At 44.6% G+C, this 25616-nt stretch overlaps 1 protein-coding gene across 2 annotated transcripts in view; it reads left to right on the forward strand.

The window, feature by feature from the left end:
* ALOX15B (arachidonate 15-lipoxygenase type B) overlaps positions 1-25616 on the forward strand; it is a 125656-nt gene that overhangs the window by 53721 nt on the left and 46319 nt on the right. For both annotated transcript variants that reach the window (XM_075593495.1, XM_075593493.1), the window contains exons 5-7: positions 116-219; positions 17338-17510; positions 19302-19445. In XM_075593495.1, the coding sequence (XP_075449610.1) occupies positions 116-219; positions 17338-17510; positions 19302-19445 (421 nt within the window). The remainder of the gene's footprint in view (positions 1-115; positions 220-17337; positions 17511-19301; positions 19446-25616) is intronic.

Here is a 25616-nt window from a genome sequence, read left to right on the forward strand (position 1 = left end):
GAATCTTGACCTTTGTACCTAATGTTTTAATTGTCTGTTACAGTATATTCATAAGATAACAGAATGCATTAAATATTAACCCCTGAACTGATTTGATTTTTTATTTCATCGATAGTGGAATGGAAGTGAAGTTCAAAGGTTTCTTGGACTGCAAAGAATCCTGGACAGATTTAAATGATATCAACAGGATTTTCTGCTGCAAGAGAACGCCGATGTCAGGTTTGTGTGGTTTAACTGAACGAATATACACAGTAAATTCATACAAGACAGAGAATGTAGTAACACTCTGGGTGTGATTCATGTTAGGATCCCACAGTCACAAAGAGAAACTGGTCATAGAACCTGTAATTTTGTATGCATGTAGGTATGTGTGTATTTCTTTATTTATATACAGTAGCGCCATTAATGTACATAGCACTTCACAGCAGTAATATACATGACAATCATGAAAATTACAAATGATACAAATAACACATAAAGGGGAGAGGTGCTTGAGACATTAAAGTAACATTTAGGAAAGGGAGTCCCTGCTCCGAAGAGCTTACAATCTAAGTGGTACTGTAAGTAGAAAGAATGTACAGAGACAGTAGTAGGGTGTTATAGTAAGTGTGTGTCAAGGGAGACCAGGTATTTACACCTTTTTAACCGGGATCATAATATTAAGCAAAACAAGGAGGTAAAATAAATGGTAATTTATTCCATTGAAACAGACAGTGACTTACAATATGCCAGGGTGAGTAGGTAACTAGGCCATAAATGAAGGTATTATGCCTGGCTGGTTACCTCTGAGCCATGTTGGGTAATTTAGAGTGTCAGCTCTTGAACCCATTAATGGTACCTGCAATGTATATGTTTGTATTGCAATAAGGAATGTATGTGTATTTTACTGTTCCAGGAGTGCTAACCAGTGGAGATTCTCAGGCTATGAGTTTCAGGGGTATTTTGCAGTAAAAGTGTTTTTGGAATTTGTCTAGGTAGAAGGGGTCCAGAGTTGCTGGCCACTCCAAAAAATGTATCTGGGAATCAGGTCAGATTCCTGGGGACATGTTTACACATCATTCTGGTCATGCTCCTCCCTGGAAAGCAGTTGTGCGACTCACTGCCAGGTCTCTCTGCTTCAGCACAGACCAGAAAGGTAAATGAGGGCATAGGGATATGTGTATCCTGGATACAGTCAGGGGTCCCTAGGTTAATGGGAGTCCCTCAGTATATGTCCATTCACCAGAACCAAGTATAGAGGTTCTGGGGTGCTCCAACCATCGATAAGGTTGCAAGCTGATTGTATGTCTAAGTCCAAATTCCTATGTGTTTAGAAAAGTAACTCTAAAATTGTTATTTGGTTAAACTTTTAAAACATTTTCTTAAAAGAAGGTCTAGGAGCGCTGAAACTGAACGTGCGCGTCTCTTCAGTTAAACCAAAAAAACAAGACTTAGAAGAAATTGTGAATATTTTTTATTTCTGACATTGTGTATAATGGTAAATGCTTATGCACTGTATATGAGCTGGGGAGTTTCCAAAGTCCGTGGTTCCAAGAAACCAGTTGGCTACTAATTTGATGCCACTAAGTATGCTCGGGTCCCGGAGTTGAAAGCCACAGAGATTGCCAAGGTGTGATAGCCATTTGGGCGAAGGAGTTAGACACAAGTACCCTCGTCCTGGGCTGAATGGAAGTCCTCGGACTACCATTTGCCCAGACATTGAGATGCCTAACTCCGCGGGTGGCTTCTGACTCACAAGTGGCAGAGGTGCCAAGTTTGCGCATGCCCCTGTCAGATTTATAATACATCCTTGCCCGGCTTCCGGAGACTGGCAAGTCTCTGATAGACTGGTAGAAATTCTCCACGCTCGGAGTGGCTGGAGTATTTCATGAATGGGACTGAAATACTATAAGAAACACAGCAGACAATCCGGTCCTCAGATTCTAAGCACCAAGACAGCAGCGCCAAATTATAAAACCAGCAAAAGATGCTCTTGGAGAACTAGACGCAAGACCGCTTCGGAAATTTCAAGGCAAGTCCCACTTTTCAGGGTCAAGTTCTGAAAAGAGAATGTAGCGGTCTCGGCTGGAACTACACTCCAAAAACAGTACCAGAACGTTTGGTACTATCTCCCAGGCAAGTCAAGCGATCTTGCCATCTCCAGAGCAGATACAGCGGTGGCGTCTGGAACTACCTGACGATTGGAGTTCCAGGACTTTTCAGTGCCGGTGAACATAAATGTCACGGGAGACCAATGCTTTTAACACCTTAAATACCCGGATCCTTTAATTGAGCAAAGCGTGAGATAAAATAAATTGTGATTTATTTACAACATGAACATACACAGCTTGATTTACGAAATAATACGAATAAACACTTACTTGGACGGGGCAAAACGAAATAAAATGTTCCCGGAATGAAATCCTCAGAAACAAAGTCTCTTGGCACAAATTTCCAGGAGCGGGGTACGCATATGTCAGGGGGATGAATGGAAGACGGCCTTCAACACACGAGATGGCCATTACGAATATCTAGTTATGCCTTTTGGCTTGTGTAATGCTCCAGCGGTCTTCCAAGAGTTCGTGAAAGAGATCTTTCGTGATGTCCTTAATTTTGTCATCATTGTTTATCTTGATGACATTCTAATTTTTTCTTAATCCCTTTCTGAACATATCCAGCATACCAAACTGGTCCTGAACCATCTTCGGGAGAATTACCTGTACGCCAAGATGGAGAAGAGCATGTTTCATCAAACTTCAACATCATTCCTTGGCTATATAATTTTGGACTCTGGTTTCTCCACGGACCCTGATAAACTCAAGGCGGTCTTGGAATGGCCACAACCTACCTCTCTCAAGGCGATTCAACATTTTTTAGGCTTCGCCAATTATTACCATAAATTCATTTGTAATTTCTCTTCTACTGTGGCTCCTATTACTGCTCTTAACAAGAAGGGAGCAGATACTTCCTCCTGGTCTCCTGAGGCAGTTCACACCTTCGACACTCTCAAGAAAGCTTTCATCTCCGCCCCAATTCTACGCCATCCTGACCCAAACTTCCTTTCACTCTTGAAATTGATGCTTCTGATGTTAGGGCTAGCGCTATCCTCTCTCACAGACAAACCCCTCAAGATAAGTTAAACCCTTATGGTTTCTTCTCCAAATTTTTTTTTCCAGCAGAGCAGAACTATGACGTTGGCAACCGAGAGCTCCTAGCTATTAAGCTGGTTCTTCAAGAGTGGAGACACCTTCTCGAGAGTACCGAGAACACTGTCGATTCTCTCTGATCACAAAAACCTGCTTTACATTGAAGGTGCTCGGCTCCCGTCAGGCTCGCTGGACTCTCTTCTTCTCCAGATTTAATTACCTCATCTGGTGCATTATTCCGTCAATTCATCATGGAAGACAAGACTGAGGACATTTCGGAGACTATTCTTCCTTCTAAATACATTATTTCTGCCAATTCATTCGATGTCCTGGACAAGATTCTGGCTTCTCAAAAATGTATTCCTAGTGGTCTAAAAGTGCTGTATGGTTGTCTGTATGCTGCACCACAGTTCTGAAGGCATTTTTTAGAATCGGGCCATTCATGTTGGTCTGCCGATCATCCTGGTACCAAGAGAACTTCGGACCTCATCAGATGCATTTTTTGGTGGTCTAATATGCTCAAACACATCGAAGAGTTCATCAAGGCTTGCTCCATTTGCGCCCGAATTAAAACTACTCGCAATAAACCTCTTGGTCTGCTTCATCCTTTACACACACCGGACCGTCCCTGGAGTCATCTATCGATGGACTTCATTGTTGAACTTTCTATATCCAGGGGAATGAACACTATTCTTGTCATTGTCGACAGATTTTCTAAGCAGGCACATTTCATACCTCTCAACGGTGTTCCCAATTCTGCCACCCTAGCAGATATCTTCGTTAAGGAGATCTTTTGGATTCACAGAGTACCGTTGTCTATAGTGTCCGATCGCGGATCTCAATTAATTTCTACATTTTGGTGGTCTTTTGCTCAAAGGATGGATATTGCACTTCTTTTTCTTGGTATCACCCCAAACCAATTGACAAACCGAGAGGACAAACCAATCTCTTGAAAAATATCTTGGATGCTTCATCTTGGACGCTCAAGATGATTGGGTAGAGCTCCTGCCATGGGCAGTATTCGCCCACAATTCTTTAAGAAATGAGTCCACCCAATAGTCACGCACGTCTTCCCATCTCTTCTGTTTCTTCCGGAGTCCCAGGAGCTGACAAGAGTAAATTCTTTGCAGGATTCCTGGAAAAGGATCCAGAGGACTCTCCAGGAGGCTATTCCCAGAAAGAAGTCACAGGCTGATAGTCATCGCCGTAAGGCGCCCAACTTTAAACCAGGAGACAGGGTGTGGTTCTCTTCTATAAACATCAGGTTGAAGACACCAACTCTCAAATTGGCCCCAAGATTCCTGGGCCCATTCACCATCCTGTAACAAGTAAACCCTGTGGCATACAGCTTACAACTTCCTTCTTCTATGAAAATTCCTGCTGTATTTCATGTCTCTCTTTTGAAACTGGTCTTTCAACGTTCGCAATTCCCTGAAGCTTCTCTTAAACCTTCTCCAGTACTCAGACAAGGACAAGAAGAGTACGAGATTTGTTCTCTAATCGACTCAAGAAGATCCAGAGGATCAATCCAGTATTTGGTCCACTGGAAAGGGTTTGGACCAGAAGAACGATCCAGGATACCACATCACCAGGGACGCGCTCCTAGCTTGTTTAGTCGGTTTCCCGCCAGGTATCCGCCAAGCCTTTTTGGAGTCATCCTGAGGCCGCTCCTCAAGGGGGGGGTGGTACTGTAAGGAATCGGGGGACATGTCCCTTGTGGCGTGTCCCCTCCTTACCTCCTGCTCCGCATACCCCTCCGCCGCTTACAGAGCGCGGATGCACATGGAGGTCTTCTGTCATCTCTACCGGGCTTGGTCCCGCCCCCTGCTTGCATCACGCGTCATTCACGCGCCTCCGCTCCACCTCGCACTCCCATTGCTCCAGCCCACCTATTTAGTTCCTGTTTGCTCAGTCACTCGTTGCTGAGCATAGATCAATGTACCTTGTGTTCTCACGTTCCTTGCTTTGCCTTGTCTTGATTCCCAGTTTCTCTCTTTTGTACCGACCCGGCTAGACTATTGGACCCTCTCTGGATAATGATCCCGGCTTGCCTCTGACCACCCACACTTCTCTATCTCTGACCATGGCTAACGGACACACAACTAATCTACTGGCTCAGATCCCTTACCATGGCACAATGAACATTGACTACTCTACTGGCTCCTCCCCACGACCTCTGCAAGTATCAGGACTAACCCATTCTCCCAAGCCAGGCCCGACTACACTGACTATCCACTCTCCAGGCATGCCACCTCTGCTGTGGCTGCGCAGTTTATACTTTCCCACCTCAGTACCGGGGTCCCTACTTGGTTGGAGTGAGTACAGGCATTACAACATGCCCGTGTGAGGGAATTTCTATTATTATTATTCAACACTTCTCCCCCCCCTCTCCTCTCTCTCCCCCCTCCTCCGCTCCCTGTCCTGCAAGCATCATCCTGCTTACATTGGGTTATTGTGCTCTCTTTTGCCCATGGGTCTAGTGTAAATAAGTGCATTCCAGCTACTGAGGATATCCACCGATGGAGAGAAGCACCTGACAGTGTCTAAAGACAACCCTTGGTGAACTTTACTCACACATGCCCGTGTGAGTACACTTTGATTATTTACTCAATACTCACCCACCCACTCCTTACCTTCACAAGCAGTTACTTGGGTACATTATATTTTATATTGCATTTCATTTCTTCTTTTAAATGAGCTCATCTCCACAACACTTTCATGTCAAGGTATGATCCTTCTCGATTTAGCTGCAGCCTCATATCGGTTAGTATCATTTGTTTATGTATCACTTATTCATTTCAGCTCCTACCCAATTGGGGGACCATAATTATCTTGTCCATTTATATCTCGAGTGACCGCCACTGTCACCTTTTTTCAAAGGCTTTGTTAGAGCAACATAGGGTTCTGTTAACGGATAAGTCGGGTTCAACACATATCACCGATCACCCTATACTCACCTGTGACAAGAGACCTCTGCATAAGCATGCCTATCGTTTATCAGCAAAGGTATAGGAAGTATAGAGAGGGAAGTAGAAGAGATGCTGGCCCTAGGGTTTATTAGACCATCTCAGAGTCCTTGGGCTTGTCCAGTAGTCCTCGTGCCTAAAAAGGACAGAACCACCCGGTTCTGTGTGGACGACCGGCAGCTCAATGCTCAGACGGTGTCAGATTCTTGTCCCATGCCCCGCATGGATGAGCTGTTAGATGAGCTCGTGAGGGCAAAGTATCTGACCACCATGGATTTGTCCAAAGGTTAATTGTTCCTCTGACCCCAGAGGCTAGGGAGAAGTCGGCGTTCATCACTACAAGTGGCCTCTATGAAATTTTAGTGATGCAATTTGGGATGAGGAATGCCCCGGCAACATTCCAACACCTAGGTTGCAGGAAGGGATGCAGGTTTATGCAAGGTCATACTGTAACTGAAAAAACGAGGGGTACAATGGTTTGTACACCAAAAGAAATTCACTTAAATGCACACTTACCAAAATTTAAAATCTAACCTTTAATAATCAATCCTTAAAACATATATTACCAATATATAAATGTGAAAACATATAAAAATAGATTAAATAAATATCTAGTGCAACCAAACAGTCTTGATATATGTGCTCAATCACTCCCTTACCCCCCGCCTTTTGTGCATACTGTAACTGGACAACATTGCAGTGCTTAGCAGTTCGTGGGAGACTCACATAGTTCATGTAGCAGAGGTGCTGACCAGGATAGGGAAGCAGGGCTGACATTGAAGCCAACAAAGTGTCTAGTAAGTTTGGCAGAGGTTTCGTACTTAGGGCACAGAGTGGGTGGAGGGCACCTGAAGCCAGAACCAGCTAAGATGGAAGTCATAGTTCCATGGCCTGTTCCCAAAACTAAGAAGCAGGTCATTGCTTTTTTAGGCACCGCTGGCTATTACCGAAAGTTTGTCCCGCAGTATAGTGCTATTGCTAAACCCCTGACTGACTTGACTAAGAAGCGACTCCCAGTTCTGGTAGTCTGGTCTCCTGCCTGTGAGACAGCATTCCAGGCACTGAAGACAGCTCTGGCTTGTGTTCCGATTCTATCCACACCGGACTACTCCAAAAATTTCCTAGTACAGACCGATGCCTCCGATTACGGTGTTGGCGCTGTACTCAGTCAAAAGGGGGAGGAGGGCGGCGAACACCCTGTGGTGTACCTAAGCAGGAAACTGCCCTGCAAATTGGCTTATGCCACTCTTGAGAGAGTGTTTGGCCATTGTTTGGGTTTGTGGAAACTGCATCCCTACCTGTATGGCAGAACCTTTACCGTGGTCACGGACCATAATCCATTAAGTTGGCTACAATAGGTGTCGGGAGAGAATGGCAAGTTCCTTCGCTGGAGTCTTGCATTGCAGGAGTTTGACTTTTCCATACAACACAAGAAAGGCAGCGAACATGGAAATGCTGATGGCCTCTCATGACAGGACAGCCCGAGTGAGCCCAAAGACTCAAGAGGTGTCCGGCTAGTCGAACAGCCAGTTGCGGTGGTTGCAACCCAGTCTTCATCTTGAAGGGGGAGGTGTGATTGTGAGGGGTAACCAGGCTGAAAAATAAAGGTCAAGCTCACTTGGTTGCCCCTGAGTCACTTTGTGGGGTTCTAGTGTGTCAGCTCTTTGACCTGGCTGTCATGTATGTACTGCTATGCATTGTATGAAAATATGTGACAATAAATAATTATTATGTTTTTGCCTTTCCAGGAGTGCCAGCAAGCAGAGATTGCTGGGCTATGAGTTTCAGGGTGGGTTTTGCGGTAAAAAAAGTATTTTCAGATTGTGGCTATGTAGAGGGAATCCAGAGTTACTGGATACCATAAAAATGTAGCCGGGCATCAGGTAAGATTCTCGGATAAATTGAAGCACAATGCTATGGTCAAAATCCTACCTTGAAAACGTTCTTGCAGCTCACCACCAGGAGTCCCTGCTTCAGAACAGACCAGAAAGGTAAAGGGGGCATAGGGGATCAAGTTATTCATGAACGGTATAAGCATAAGGGGGGCTGCCCAGATCATGCCCAAGTCACCCTGAACATGGTATAGCAGTTCCAGGGGTGCCCCATCTATAAAATATAGCTGCAAGGTTTATTTTGTATAAAAATGTAAAGTCGGGTTTTTGCAGTGTTGCAGGGATATCGCTAGTGAGAATTGATAGTATACATTCTTATTCTATCCCTGACACCACAGAAGGACTTAGACATTTTTAGCAAAGACACAGTGTAAAATGTATTTTATTAAACTGGTTTATTTAATATATATATATATATATATATATATATATATATGCTTGATGCACTGTAAATGAACTGTTGGATATCTAGGTCCATGGTCCAGAGAGACCAGATGGTCACCAAAGCTTGGTGCCACTGTGTCTGTATGGGTCCCAGACATGAAAGCCTCAGAGATGCCAAGGTGTTAGGGCAGGCGGAATACCAGAGTTACACTCAAGTACCTAACATGAATAGGGGCTATCGGCAACCATTTGCCCAACCCCAGACACTGAGCCTGGCAAAAAGGGGGGTTCAGTGTGCTTAAAGGCAGAGGTGCCAGGTTGGTCCATGTCCCTTTGCAGAAGTGGAATCAGTGCCTGCCAGGCTTCAGAGTACCGGCAAATCGGTGATAGACTGGTAGAGAAATCTTCACACTCTGATTAGTTGTAGCGTTTTGTGAATTGGACTGGAAATCCTATAAGAAACATAGCAGCCAATCAGGTCGAGAGATTCTAAGCGCCAAAACAGCAGTGGAAAATTCAATATCCCAAAAAGATGCTCTTTGAGAAATAGACGCGAGCCTACTTCAATAATTTCAAGGCAAGAATATTTCTAAGTTCCACTTTTCAGGGACCAAGTTCTGAAAATGGAACGTAGCAGTCACAGTTGGAATTACATGCCAAATTGAGTTCCAGGACTTTTGTGAGTACCTCCCGGTCATTGGAAGGACTTGTAAAGACTGTTATCTGACCCATTTGGACAAGTTAGGATTAGTTTGATAGCCCAGTGTCACGGAGACCAGCATTTTTAACACCGTAATACCCGGATCCTTTGATTGACCAAAGAGAAGAGATAAAATAAATTGTAATTTATTTCCACAAATGACATACACACATTAGTACACAATTACACTAAAAATACACTCACTGGGATGGGGGCAAACGAACAAACTTATTCCCAAAACACTTTTGTCACGGGAGACCAGGTTTATCAACACCTTTTTATACCGGGATCATTGATTGAGCAAAGCAAGGAGGTAAAATAAATTGTAATTTATTTCAGGAAAAGACATACACACAATGAAACACAATTTGCACAATTATCACACTTATTGGGAACGGGGCTAACGAATAAACTTGCCCTTTAAACGAAATTCATAAAAATTACCTCTGTAGGAGTTTTTTCCAATGACCGGTAGGTACTCACGAAAGTCCTGGAACTGATTTCGCCATGCAATGTCAGCCGCAAGCGCCGTTGCATTCAGGAGATCCGCTTGCTCTGTTTTGGATGACTGGAAGCCCTTTATTGGCTGGTTGTAAAGGTCCCAGGCTCGGATTGGTTGTAGTATTTCATGAATGAATCTGAAATTCTATATGAAACCCAGAAGCCAATCCGGGCTGCTTTTTGTTTAACATCTTGGCTTTGCTCAGTTATATGATCCTGGTGTAAAGATCTAAATTCTGTGACAGGCACATCAGGCCAGATTGTCTTGAGCGGTCTCCCTCCAGCAATCCACCTCAGGGGGACGCAATTTGGCTGCCAACCCGGTCACCTTTGTGGGACTGGTACTCACAGTGGAGTAGCCTGTAGCCAAATGGCAAAGGACTCAAACATTGTTTCCTACCCCTGCAACCAGTGGCACAGCAGAGGAGGCAGAGGGGCATCAGGTGGCAGATGTTGGTGCTGCCTTCCAATGATAAGAGGATGAAACATATGCCGCCAGTGACCATCGGAGCTCGCCAGGCAGCCGGCTTGATTGACGCCAGTGCCACTGTCAATCTAGTGCAACCTGCTATGGTCAATCCAGAGGATCTGCTTGTTTGTGGAGGATGCTACTCCAATAGCAGCCATCGCCAGAAGTGGCAGCCATCGCCAGAAGTGCTAGCAAGGCACTTGTTCAGGTAGGGGAGCCTTTGGTACCCCTGCACATTGAGGATGTCACCGTCCCCTTCCATTTGTGACCAACAGATCCTGCAGTTTCTGAGGTGGGGCCATCAGGGACAACGCTCCCCAGCTAAAGAATAGCCGTCCTGCGAGAGGCTGTATACCCAGGTGGAGCAGACCGCAGCCGTGCAGCTCTAGGTGAAGATACAGCCAGCAGCATCTAAAGATTTCTTTTTTCATCTAGGAGTCTCAGGCAGTCGGCCACCAGTAAATAAGCCTGTCTTTAATGTCGCAAATTACAGGACATGCATTTAACAACACTGGGTTCAAGAGCTTACTCTCCATGAACCCTCATTACAGATCAGGGGTAACCAAACAGGATTAAACCTTTCTTTGAGAGCATGGTAACCCCCTTACCATCACAGGTTGGCACAGGCTAACCTCAGGGAGGCTCAGACCAAGCAGAAGACTTGGTATGATCAGAATGCCCGTAGAAGAGAATTCATCCCTGGGCAGCAAGTGCTTGTTCTGAAGCCCACTCGGCAGAACAAATTAATGGCTGCCTTGTCTGGTCCGTATACGGTACTCAGAAGGATGAATGAGTGCAACTATGTTATACAGTTGGATGGAGTGACAGGAAGAAATAAGACTTATCATATTAATATGCTTAAGGAGTATTTTCAACCATGTGACAAACGTGGTGGCTATCAGTAGGCAACCGATGGGGAACGCAGCGAGCAATGCCCTGCCTGAACTCCTAAGGGAATCTAGGCAGGGGGGCAAAGTAGAGCAGGTTGCGTCAGGGTCTCAGCTCAGTGCACAGCAGAAAGTGCAGACAAAGGCTATGCTAGAGGAGCATAGGGTCCTGTTCACGGATAAGTCGGGCAGGTCACATATCACAGATCCCCCTGTTCTCACTGGTGATCAGAGACCTCTGCATAAGCATGCCTATTGTGTATCAACTGAAGGTGAAATGGAGTATAGAGAGGGAAGTGGAAGAGATGCTGCCCCTAGAGGTAATTGTCCCGTCTCAAAGCCCTTGGGCTTATCAAGTAGACCTTGTGCCGAAGAAGGACGGAAACACACAGTTCTGTGTGGACTACTGGTAGCTCAATGCACAGACGTGTGCGATGCTTATCCCATGCCCCATATGGACGAACTCCTAGATGAGCTTGCAGGTGCCAAGTATCTGACCACTATGGATTTGTCCAAAGGGTATTGGCAAATCACTCTGACCCAAGAGGCTAGGGAGAAGTCAGCATTCATTACTTCAAATGGCTTATATGAATTTTAAGTTATGCCATTTGGGATGAAGAATGCCCCGACTACTTATAACGCCTGGTCAATAGGTTACAGGAAGGGATGTAAAGTTTTGCAAGGGCATATCTGGTAGACCGCTAGGTTTACGAATTCGTGGGATACACTTAGTACATGTAGCAGCGGTGCTGAAAAGTATAAAGGAAGCATGGGTGACACTGAAACCTACAAAGTGTCTTGTTGGTATGGCAGATGTGTTGTACTTAGGGCACAAAGTGGGTGGAGGGCATCTGAAGCTGGAGCCAGCTAAGGAAGCTATAGTTCAGTGGCCAGTACCTAGGACCAAGAAATAGGTCATGGCTTTTTTAATGTGCGACAATAAAGAATTTTCTTTGTTTTACCTATCCATGTGTGCCAGCAAGCAGGGATTGCTGGGCTATGAGTTTCAAGGGGAGATTTACAGATAAAGTCTTGTCAGAATGTGTCTAGGTAGCGGGGTCCCAGAGTTGCTGGATACCTGAAAAATTTACCCGGGAATCATGTTAGATTCTCCGGCAAAATTTCCCCTTGAAAAAACTTGCGCGACTCACCGCTAGGATTCCCTGCTTTAGCACAGGCCAGAAAGGTAAATGGGGTATAGGGGTGTAAGATATCCCTGGAACAGTCAAGGGGTTCCCAGGTTATGAGGGGGTGCCATTAAGGCCTAGATCACCCAGAACCTGATATAGGGGCTCTGGGGGTTCCCCAACCATATATAACCTGCTCTGCATGTTCTAAAAGATTTACCCAGCGGCCTTTAGTATTGATAATTTGGTATGTTTGAATATCAAAAGGTGTTTTTTTTTTTTTTTTAATTCTCTTAACTGTGTACTGCTAATTGACCAACTGGAACAAGCTGATTTATTGGGGAGGGGAGGGTCATGTGACTGTTTTAGCTGTATAAAACCAATACCACCCCCCCTGCATTAGAATGGACTGCATTGGCATGATATAGTGAGGCATCTTAAAGTGAGCTTTTAAGAGAATATATAGTTAGACTATAGTTTGACTAGAGGTGACTGGGGACTGCATCCTTCTGCAAACTCTTCTACACATGGCAACAAACGGTGAACTATTCTGATCCCTGCTGTTTAGTCTGCGCACACAACACACTTGGCTCAAAACAGCTCCATGCAGCATTACCGACCTCTGGCATAATGAACCTGCTTTTTACCTCCTCTTTGTTCTTTCTTGTGGCCTCATTGAAATGTTACTCTCTCTATCCACTACAAATTCCCCCCTCCTGGCCCACGCCCAACATCACCATACACCCCGGATTACTCAAAAGCCTTGCACTATATACTGAATGTTGGTGGAGAACCCTGAAAACCAGCACAACAACAACCGCTCACTCAAATGACAAACATCATAAAGTTACAACTTGCAAACAACTACTCAAATTCCTACTCATACTATTACTCTCTTTAGCAGGCGATATTGAACCTAACCCAGGCCCTCCCATTACAACTCTGTCCCATAACCCTGAGAATACCCCCTTCAAATTTCAAAAAGGGCTATCTGTCGCCCATATAAATATCCAGAGTCTACTGCCCAAACTGGATGAACTAAGGGCATGGTGCCTTATGCATAAACCAAAAGCCATCGTTCTTACAGAAACATGGCTAACTCCTAAAACCCCTGATGCACATATTGCCATTCAGGGATACTCCATTTCTAGAAGAGATAGGTCAAAGAGAGGGGGAGGGGTGTTATTTTATATTGCAGACACCTTACAATTTACACTGCTAAATTGCCCCCCAAGCCCACCCTCTTTTTAAATCCTAGTTTGCAGAATATGCCTCCCCTTTTCTAAGCCCATCTTGCTTGCTGGCATCTACCGCCCCCCTATAGCCCCTCTACAATCCCTGACTGGTATCCCCCAGTTTCTTGGCTCCATTTCCTCTCTGAATGAGAAGAGTGAGCTGCTAGTTCTTGGGGATTTCAACTTCAATTGGCTTGACCCTAAAAACCACAAAATCCAGATACAAATCATATCGCTTAACCTATCGCAGCTCATTTCCCAACCCACACGGACAAACCTGAAATCTCACACAACCATTCCTTGCTTGATTGGATTCTCTCCTCAAATCCCAGCAGAATCCAATCCTCTGGCATCCTTCCTGACATTTTCAGTGACCATGCAATAGTGTACTGTGTAAGGAAAATTAAACCGCCCCAATCAAGCCCTAAAGGTCTCCTCACTAGAACATTTAGAAACTTTAACCCACAACAGTTTTTGGCTGACCTTACCAACTGCCCTTGGCACAGAATCGATTTAATTCCCGACCCTGATTCTGCGCTTGACTAATTCCAATCCGAGTTCTTAAAACTCTGTGATACCCATGCTCCACTACGCAGAATAAGGGTACGGGGTGCCCACCTTCCATGGGTTACACCTGACCTTATAGCACTCTACCAATTCAGGGATGCCTTGTCTAAAAGCCACAAAGTAACTGGCACTACCAAGGATCTCAATCACTACAGAAGCCTACGGAACATGTGCACAAGGCAAACAAGGCATGCAAAAGCACAATATTACTCTGACAATCTCCTCCAGAATACATCAAACCCAGCTAACTTCTGGAAGGTTATCAACAACATATTCCAGCCTTCTAACCATCAACAGCCAAGTAATATCACTAAGGGGGATATTACTCTGACAAACCCCACCGACATTGCAAATGCATTCAATGATTACTTTGTGGGGTGTGCTACTAACTTATTAGCGAAACGCAACCCAAACCACAAACCTGGATCTCATCCTGGGAGTACCCATATAGCCCCACCCCCTCCCAACACTGCCCACAATTTTCAATTTGGCCCAGTATCTGAAGAGGAGATTACACAAGCACTCCTCAAATTAATACTAAGCAGCCAATGTGGACCTGACTTACTACAATCTAGGTTCCTAAGACTTGGTGCCCCAGCAATTGCCAAACCAATTGCTTCCAGAGTCAACTCTATCGTGTCTGCAGGACATATCCCTAGGACCTGGAAAACTGCTAGAGTTGTCCCAATCTTCAAAAGTGGGGACAAAAACACTGTCTCAAACTACAGGCCAATCTCCCTTCTCCCAATACTATCCAAAGTCATGGAAAAATGTGTCCACCCCCAATTAAGCGAGTTCTACACCAAGACAAATTTCCCTAGCCAATTCCAATCTGGCTTTCGCCCCAAACACTCTACCGTAACTACCCTGCTAAATGTTTGCAATGAAATCTAGTATGGAATGGAACGTGGTCAACTCACTGGTGCAATATTCCTAGATTTTGCAAAGGCTTTTGATACTGTTGATCATGCTATCCTGCTTAACAAACTCCAGAGCTCTGGAATAGGGAAGCATGCTTTAAACTGGTTTCAGTCCTACCTATCGGGTAGATCCCAACATGTGCCCATCTCAGGCTCTAAATCCAACCCCCTGGATATCACCTGTGGCGTCCCGCAAAGCTCTGTTCTGGGGCCCCTACTCTTCTCAGTGATCATCAATGATCTTCCCACAGCTTGTAAGGAAGCTTCAATACATATGTATGCAGATGACACAATCTTATATGCACACAGCCATAGCCTCTCCGACCTTGAACATGTCTTCAGTCTGACTTTTTGAGACTCGAAAACTGGATTTCCCAATACAAACTGTTTTTAAACATTGACAAGACTGTAACAATGGTATTTGGGACCAAGACTACATTTTTAAAGCTTCCAGCGACTGAGCTCCAGATTAGAACCAACACTAACACCACCCTAACCCCTGTCACTAGTTTTAAATACCTGGGCATATGGTTTGACTCCCACTTAACATTCGGAATGAACATTGATGCCCTGACATCCAAAACCTATGCCAAACTAGGGGTACTTTACAGGAACAAATCCTCCCTAAGCCTGCTGGTCAGAAAGCGTATTGCACAGCAGATGCTAATGCCAATTATCGACTATGGAGACATAGTATATGGCTCTGCGCCCCAAACCCACCTTGGCAAACTTGACACCCTCTACAATTCAATTTGTCGTTTCGTTCTCCAATGCAACTACAACACACATAACTGCGAAATGCTCAAAGAACTAGATTGGTCATCACTCGAGTCTAGGCGCAAAGTTCACCTTTCCTGTCTTGCCTTCAAATACTTTCTGGGCAAGCTACCCACCTATCTGAACAAGCTCCTCACCCCTACCACATGTAGCCATGACCCCCAGTAAGTGTGTTTTCCTCTGTATTTTGTAATCCACTGTGTGTACGTCTGTTTCTATGGAATAAATGACAATTTGTTTTACTATCTTGTTTTGGTCAGTGAATGATCCCGGTAAAAAGGTGTAAATACCTGGCCTCCGTGACAAACACCATGAGAAGTAAATAGTTGATGTTATGGGCAAGGACACAAGTTTTTAGAAATTAGACAGATAAGGATTGGGAGAGATATCCCCAGAAGCAAGCAAAGAAAGAGAAGGTGTGAGGAGGATTTGTAGGGGTGCAAATTAGCGCAGGGTGTGTAGCTGAGAGGTTTGAGAAGGCGCAGATAGGACAGGATACAACTTCTCTCTGTGAACAGAGAAGTTGAACATGAAGGAGAGATGGAGATATATGAGTGGAGTTAGAGGGAAAGTGAGAATAGTGGTTGAACATAAAGTGCTGTTTGTACAGAAGTGAGGTGAGAACAGAAAGAATAATAACTTTTACGGGATTAACACAGATATTAAACTGTTTTCAACGTCAGATTCTAACTTCAATTCCCAAACACCTGTAGACCATAAACGTGTGGTTTGAAATCCACTTGTTTCACAGCAGATGTTCCAGAGACGGATTGCAGGGAATACCATATAACAAACGACAAAGAAGCCCAATGCTACATCCAACATGACAGAAATTCACAGTAAAATACTTATATATTCTCATGAAAAATGGTCATTGAGTTTAACCCTTTGACCAAAGCATTGTAAGCTTGCGAGCCACGACAAGGCAGGCCATGTTCGCAAGTCCTAACACTATCAGATAAAATACTAATATACCTCTATTAGGATTAAAATGCTCATTTACTGTACTTCTATTAGGAGGGAGAAAGACCACATTGGATCTGTATCCAGTAGAATGAAAGGACATACTACAGTAACTTGGGAAGTGGGTAGGGAATACCATACAGGCTGTAACACATGACTTTTAATGGGCCATTACAGATACTGTAAAAGATATCAGAAATATAGTTTAAATTCATATATTCTAAAACTACAATGTTATTCTTCTTCTAATTGAAGTATATCACAGACTTTAAATGTACAGTATTCTAAAATGGTAATTATGTTATGCCGTCTCTGCAGGTTTATGTATAGGATAATATAACTGATATCAGTTGAATATAATAATTGTGACTTACACTCATTAGATAATTAATTATTTTAATCTACAACTACAATTATAATCATGTTGTTCAAAGAATAAAACAAGCAATAAAACAAACACAGCCAGACAAATAATAGGTATATACGTGTACTTTAAAGATGGCAATATAATAAATAAGAGTATAGACGTCTAACTAATCTTTACCTGTGCAGTATATAGCAGAGGTGACTAAATGTACCAATTGGTTCTGGCTGAGTTTTATAGTTACATAGTTACATAGTTACATAGTTACATAGTTACATAGTAGATGAGGTTGAAAAAAGACTTACGTCCATCAAGTTCAACCTATATTAAATTTAGACAACAGATACTTTATCCTATTGTATAATTCCTTATTGATCCAGAGGATCAATAGTTTTCCTGTTGAGATCTTCCTAAATCTTTTGATGTGTCATGTGTTATATCGTTTGCTGTTGTATCCCAGAACTGGTGTCTCAGAAGTGGAAGGAGGACAAATTCTTTGGTTACCAGTTTCTGAATGGAACAAACCCTGTGATGATCCAAAAATGCTTCAGAATTCCTGACAATTTCCCAGTTACTGATCACATGGTGGCTGCATCTCTGGGGTCTTCCACCAACCTCCACAAGGAACTGCAGGTAGGACCATCTGTCTGATCCAAACAGCTCAATGTTACAGGCTCTCGGAGACATGGATTTCACGTTTTTTTACATTTATTGCAAAAGTTCACCTCACTCACACTATCACTAGAATTTAGCAAGAGTTTCACCAACTTTGCAAAAATGACATTAATTTTTCAGAATTTTTGAGAAAATCACAGTAAATGGTAGTAGATAAAAGACCATACAACATAGCATGTTGACTTGCCATATTTGCAATTGGTTTGCAAAAAAACAACAACATTGCACACCACTTGTCCGTCCATATCTTGGATTTCTATATCTCTTCCCTAAAGGGCACCCTTCACACCACGTATAACCCTGACCACACCACATATAACCCTGACCTTCACACCACATGTGATGACCCTGACCTTCACACCACGTATAACCCTGACCATTCACACCACATATAACCCTGACCATTCACACCACATGTGACGACCCTGACCTTCACACCACGTATAACCCTGACCATTCACACCACGTATAACCCTCACCACACCACGTATAACCCTGACCATTCACACCACGTATAACCCTGACCATTCACACCACATGTGACGACCCTGACCTTCACACCACGTATAACCCTGACCATTCACACCACGTATAACCCTCACCACACCACGTATAACCCTGACCATTCACACCACATATAACAAAGTGGAGGAATAAACCTCAAAGCCCGACGCTACTAGCCATAAAGACAGCATGTATCACGCAGAGGCTAAATTACCCATCAGTATACCGGAGATAGAACCATAAGTAAAAAACACTGTAGCTGAAAAAGGAAATCCTTAAATCACATATAATGGGAACCGGCTGGACGCGATGGACATGGTGTCCCCCCTGGGGGAACCGGCAGGTCCTCGCAAATATAACCAAATAACCCTTAGTGACAATGAAGCAGCAAACAGTCAGTGGACGGCGCACTCACGATCCAGCATCCAGGTAAGTAGAAATCTCCAGTATAAACAGCGTGCATCCACAGGTACACAGGAACGGAAAAACAGAGAAAAGCTAGGAGCACAGCATTGAAAAATATCTATGTTTACTTGTATATTATGTCTTTGTGGATCTCTTCCTTCAGAGCACTATGCCCCTTTCCTGTGTTTCATTTTCACAGGAGATTTGTGTCCAGGGGGTTGTTTTTACCTAGGCACAGGTAAGCGGTGCTTCTGGAGGTGTAGACCACATAATAGTCTGATTTAGACCATCGATACTACTCTTTGATAAAGCGCACCATGCGAGAAACGCGTTAGAGGTTTCTCTTTTAATTAGTTTATGTTCCATTAAATTTTTGTTATTTTTTCATTTGGCCTCCAGTTCTCTCGTTTCAATGCTGTGCTCCTAGCTTTTCTCTGTTTTTCCACACCACATGTAACCCTGACCTTCACACCACGTATAACCCTGACCTTCACACCACGTATAACCCTGACCTTCACACCATGTACAGTACAACCCTGACCATACCACATATAACCCTGACCATTAACACCACCTATAACCCTGACCTTCACAACACGTATAACCCTGACCTTCACACCACGTATAACCCTGACCTTCACACCACGTATAACCTGTACCTTCACACCACGTATAACCCTGACCTTCACACCACGTATAACCCTGACCTTCACACCATGTACAACCCTGACCTTCACACCACGTATAACCCTGGCCGTTATTCCGATCTCTCGGTGTTGTACACATGGCTTGTCTGCAAACCTTTCCATGCTCAGAGTCTCTCTGCATTCTCTGTTACAGAATGGAAACATCTTCCTGGCAGATTACAAGATTCTGGAGGGAATCCCAGCGAATACTATCAATGGAGAGAAGCAATACATTGCTGCCCCTCTGTGTCTTCTGTGGAAATCCCAACAGGACCGCATTATCCCTATAGCCATTCAGGTAAAGATGCAACAATTATTATATTGTACAGTATCCTAATCGTATTATCAATGGATTGGAACAGTATCCATTCAGCATTGATTAAGAAATAAATAAAAGGATTCACTAATGTATATTTATTATGAATGATGTAAAAATCAGCCCAATAGCCATTCAAACAGAGGACTGTAGAAGCTAATGACAGAAAATACTCACTTGGCCCACACATTTCCTCATACAAGATGTAACACCATATACTGTAGTGTATATCCCTTGAATTAGTCTCTCCCGTTGCAGTGGTTTCCATATTTCCATGCATTAAATTCACCCCCCCCCCATATTTACCCAATGACCTCTGCTCTGAGTGTGTGATGGTTATACCCCTCCTTCTCAGTGAAGAAGGATGCTTCTCTTAATGCTCTAACCTCAGCATGTTATAAAGTATCTCTGATAGCGCTCTCTCTCTACCTTCACACCGGGCTCTACATATCAGGCTAAAATAATTCAATTAAATCCATGCCATTGTAGTTGCCTTTGTCTTGAATTCTTCCATTCTGCTTTTCTGGCTTCCATTAGAGGACACCGGATGTCAGATGAGGTGTTACATGGAAGTTTGCTTTAAGATCTTCTTGCTGCTGGTTGATTCCCCTCCTTATGTTGAACAATACCTGTGACAGGAGGGGGTAACTAGGCTCTATAATAAAGGTCAAGCCAATGTTGGTTACCCCTGCTTTGTGTATAAGGGTCACAGGGAGCTAGCTCTTGGACCCAGTTTGGCAGGACGTCCTGTAGGTGAGGTCAGACGTGTACACGTCCAGTTTCAGGTTAAAGCAAATGTTGAATGGTTTTATTTCTTCACAGCACAACTAAACATTTGGGCACACTGTCCCTTTAAGGCAAAACAACACTTATAAAAAGAATACCTACTCCACATAGGGAGAAGTTGCTAAACACTCCAAGCCCTATCTATCGGGCTGGCTGGCTTTGTCAAGTTCCCAACCCCTAACATACGCCACAATAGTGATCGAACAATATCAAAGTTCTTACTGTGTCTTTGTGTGGGATTCTCTGTCCATAGAGAGAGGCTAGGAAATCCATCTGGATAGCAGCTTGCACAGGACAGCTCTGTAGTCGGAGTCAGCCACCTTCTACAAGCATTAGTCTCCTTATCAAGCTGGTTGTCAGCTGTCTCAGCTTACTTCCTGATTGCCAACTATTCTTACTGGGTTAACCTTCTAAGTGCTGGATGAAGAACTCAGGTGCATGGTTCCCAGGCATTTATTAGTACCTGACTTCACCCTGTCACACCCAATAACATTGTATGATCACATTGTACTTTGTGTAATAAAACCATTTTTTGTATTTTTCCTTTTCCGAGCATGCAGTCAAGCAGGGATTGCTATAGAGTATGAGTTTCAAGAGGCGGTGAGGGGGGGGGGGGTGGGGTTGCGGAGGAACCGTTAACAGAATGTGCCTAGGTAGTTGGGGTCCAGAGATGTCGGTTCCCCTATAAATGTACCCCGGAATCATGCCTGATTCTCGGATACATGCAGGCACATTGTCCTTGCAATACCTCCCCTTGAAAACGTAAGTGCGACTCACCACTAGGGTACCCTGCTTCAGCACAGCCCTGAAATGAGAATGAGGCACAGGGATTAATATGTATTCATATACAGTAGCTGAGTGAATCCCTAGGTTAAGGAGACTCTGAGAGTCCAAACTGGGACACAGAGAAAGTGTTTGGGGGAATAAGGCAGGTAGAAATAAAGATACAACATTTTTCCTTTTTTGTTCCCTGTACCCCAAGACTGTGTATTAAAATATACTTTAATATAGCTCGGTTTCGATTGGTTGCTTGGGAAAATTCCCCTGCTCTGATTGGCTGTCTGCTCTGCTTATATTTTATGAATGAAGCAGAGAATACTATAAGAAGCCCTGATCCAATCAGATTGTGTGTTCCCCTTGAGTCTGAGCTGAAAGAGCGTGGGCGGGCTTCTCAAAGATGCTTTGTTTGTAATAGCAAAGCAAGCGGCTTCTATTTCAAGCCTGAAGAGCCTGCCCGCCAGAGATTTTGCGACCAAGTTCTCAGAAAGTAACGTAGTGGTCGCGGCTGGTATTTTATGCCGATTTTAAGTTCCAGGAGATTTGGGCTGACTCGCAGTCAGGAGGGACCAAAGAAAACGTAGTGCTGGTGTATGGAACTTTATGCCGATTTGGGTTCCAGGAGATTTCAGGCCCGGTCAGGATAAAACTCTCCTATAGAGTTCCCTGCACCTGTGAAAGTTTTCACCACAGCCCCCTTATTTGAGTTCCAGGTCATTTCGGGAAAAGTCTCGGTCAACCTAAAGACTTTATTTTATGGGCCATTTCACCTAGGAAAGCTCAGTTTTGTAGCCCAGACCCCCAGTAAGTGTTTTTTCTTCTCTATTTTGTAATTCACTGTGTGTGTCTGTTTCTCTGGAATAAATGACAATTTGTTTTACTATATTGTTTTGCTCAGTGAATGATTCCGGTAAAAGGGTGTAAAAACCTGGCCTCCCATGACACTCACACCGGGCACCAGTTCGGGGATGGTCCCATGACCGTTACCGTCCTTAACGTCTGTCCATGTTAGTCTGGTGTCACTAAACTAGGTGACAAATAGAACCTATGCTTTCTTAGCTTTTGAGTAACGTACGTTAGTCACCACATGTTTTGTTATCTCGCAATCTACGAGTTTTTCTCTATGTAAGAAAACCCTGCAGGATTTAAAAACATAGATCTCAATGATCCCACTTCATCCACCAGTAAATAAGTGATTGTATACATTGATTAAAGCCATAACTTGCATCTTGGTTCTAGGAATGGGACACTGCAGTATAGCCTCTACCTTAGCTGGTTCTGGCTTAAGGTGCCCACCACCCACTCTGTGCCCTAAGTAGAACACTTCTGTACCCACTAAACACTTTGTTGGTTTGAGTTTCAGCCCTGCTTCCCTGATCCTACTCAGCACCGGTGACACATGTACTAGGTTACTGTCCCATGAACTGCTAAATACTGCAATGTCATCCAGGTATGCCTTGGCGTAACCCTGCTTCCCTTCCAGTAACCTATTGACCAGATGTTGGAAGATAGCCAGGGCATTTTTCATACCAAATGGCATCACTAAAAATACATAGAGGCCACTTGGAGTGATAAATGCTGACTTCTCCCTCCGTGGTCAGAGGAATTTGCCAATATCCTTTGGACAAATCCATGGTGGTCAGATACATTGCCCCTGAGAGCTCATCTAGGAGCTCATCCATTCGGGGCATGGGATAAGCATCTGACATCGTCTGAGCATTGAGCTGATGGTAGTCCACACAGAACCAGGTGATTCCGTCCTCCTTGGGTACCAGGATAACCGGGCAATCCCAAGGGCTCTGGGATGGTACAATTACCCCTAGGGCCACTATCTCCTCTACATCCCTCTCTATACTGCGCGTCACCTATGTTGATACTGTACATGATAGCCATGCTTATGCAGAGGTCTCTGATCACAAGTCTCCACTGGATGACCTGTAATATGTGTTCTGCCTGGCTTGTCCTTGAACAGAACCTTATGCTGCTCTAGCATAACCTTTGTTTGCACTCTCTGATGTGCACTGAACTGGGACCCTGTGATGGTGAGGGAGTAACCAGGCCATCAATAAAGGTATTATGCCCGGCTGGTTACCTCTGGGCCATATTAGGTAATTTAGAGTGTCAGCTCTTGAACCCATTTATAGTACCTTCAATGTATGTGATTGTATTGCAATAAAGATTGTATGTGTGTTTTGCCTTTCCAGCAGTGCTACCTAGTAGAGATTCTCAGGCTATGAGTTTCAGGGTGGGTCTCCAGTAAAAGTGTTGTCAGAATGTGTCTATGTAGAAGGGATCCAGAGTTGCTGGCCACCCCAAATACGTGTCCGGGAATCAGGTCAGATTCCCGGGGACATATAGACACAGACATCCGGGCAAAATCCTCCCTGGAAAACAGTTGCGCGACTCACTGCCAGGTCTCCCTGCTTCAGCACAGACCAGAAAGGTAAATGAGGGCATAGGGATATGTGTATCCCAGGTACAGTCAGGGGCCTCTAGGTTAATGGGAGTCCCCCAGTATATGCTCGAATCACCAGAACCAGGTATAGAGGTTCTGGGGTGCTTCAACCATCGATAAGGTTGCAAGCAGATTGTATGTCTAAGTCCAAATTCCTACACCTGTTTAGCTTACAGGAGTCTAAGCCTCCGTACTGGGAGTCTGGGTTATATGCTTGCAATACTCTTGGTGCAAACCACCCGAGGAGGATCCCGACAGAGCGGGAGGACAGAGCGGGAGGAGCCTCTCGCAGGACACAACCCAACAATACACACTTGGTATAAACAAATGATTAACTTTACTGTATTATGAATGCTCTAAACGTTCCTATATAGTTACTAATCACACAACTGCCCACGCACCATGCATGGCATAACCCTCCCACACGTGGCCACAATAGCATAGGAGTCCCTTAGTCACTTAACCCACTGAGTGTCTTTAAGTATGAATCTCCCACCCTAGGCGTGATTAGCGCCGTATTCTATAATATGTTGGTGCATTTTATTAAGGTACCTGCCGGGCGCTCCTGCACCCGGGCCCACAGACAACTTCAAAAAGGATTCGCCGATCCACTATCTCCTCCGTGACATCCTGGACACCGCCGGAAGTATTGTCCGTCAGGGGCAATCCCACCCTGAAGACAGTCTCTCCCTCAGCGAAGTAGGCCTGGTCCAAGGCCTCTCTCTCTCAGCGTATTCAGCGTCCGCTGTGTCCCTCACTTCCTATGCAGCGCTAATGGGGCAGGTTCCCTATCCTAGGGCCTGTCCTTAAGCAGCCACAAGCTACAGAGTGTCTAAGGACCTATCTGGGGCTTAGAAGGGATTACTGGCCTAGTGCAGAGGCTACTTGCCCTCTGCATTTCCTTCCCTTATCCTCTCCTGGCACGACTGACTTACGTGCTCCCCAGTCAGCCTCCTGCTTTCCTTCCTGGATAATCCTCGCACCTCATTTGCTCCCTGGCATCAGGTGGTGCGCTCCTAAGGCTCATGTAACTTGTAGTCCCTGACAAGATCCCTCTCCCATTGGACCTGCTTTGCACGCTTTCACTGCACATGTGCGACATGTAATAGCCGCCGCTGCTCGTCTGCACATGCGCAAGTTTCCACAAGATCTCGGCCCCCTACCACCAGCCGCCGGAGCCTCCCGTGACACGATTGCCTGCCCAGCGCGCGCCTGCATCCGCCACACACTGCACACTCTCCCTGGAGCTCCGGAAGACGCGCGCCTACACACTTGCGCCCCCGCACCCGGCCGCAACTCTGCTGACCGCCGCGGAGGTGAGTACAGGAAGGGGGGGGGGGGGAGTAACAACACCCAGAGGGGGATCTGGCTACACCAAGAAACAAGAGAATTGTGAAATATTTTTATTTCTGACATTGTGTATAAAATTAAGTGTGAGTGTGCTTTTTGTTTTTATCCATTTCACCTTGTTAGGAATTGTTTTATAACCTTTATGTTTTCACAACATGTATGCTTGTCTATGCTCATGTCTTCACTGTTAACCTAATAAAGACCTGTTATATTGCTAACCCTGGTTTGCACACATTTTTTTGGTCTTCTGGGAAACGGGAGGAGAGGAGACACTCACACACCATACCTATTGGGGGATAATTTGCTGAGACGACCACACACCATCCATACAGGACACCACCCTCTGAGTGCAAGAACTCACATTAGGCCGTGTGAGTTTTATGTTTATTGAGACTCCAGCATATGAGTCTGCATTAACCCACTACAGGCTGCGTTGAGGGAGAAATACCACACAAGCCCGTGTGAGTCACTGAATCCATATATTTATGTTTTCTTTGATTATATAGTGGAAATTCACCACCATCCCTTCCAGCGTATCCTCCATTCACACCTTTTCCCCGCCTCCCCCCCCCCTCATCCCCCAAACGCATGGATGTTATGCACTAATACTGTGTTTTTATTCCCTTCTTATTCCCTTTTTATTCCATTCCTTTTTATTCAACTCCATGCGGTTTCATCAAAATCGTGAGGTCCATGAGGTTTGCGCTGACCATCTTTCCACTACCATTGTGTATAATGGTAAATGCTTATGCACTGTATATGAGCTGTGGTCTTCCAGTTCCGTG

Source organism: Ascaphus truei, chromosome 3, assembly GCF_040206685.1.
Source record: "Ascaphus truei isolate aAscTru1 chromosome 3, aAscTru1.hap1, whole genome shotgun sequence".
NCBI classification, from domain to species: domain Eukaryota; kingdom Metazoa; phylum Chordata; class Amphibia; order Anura; family Ascaphidae; genus Ascaphus; species Ascaphus truei.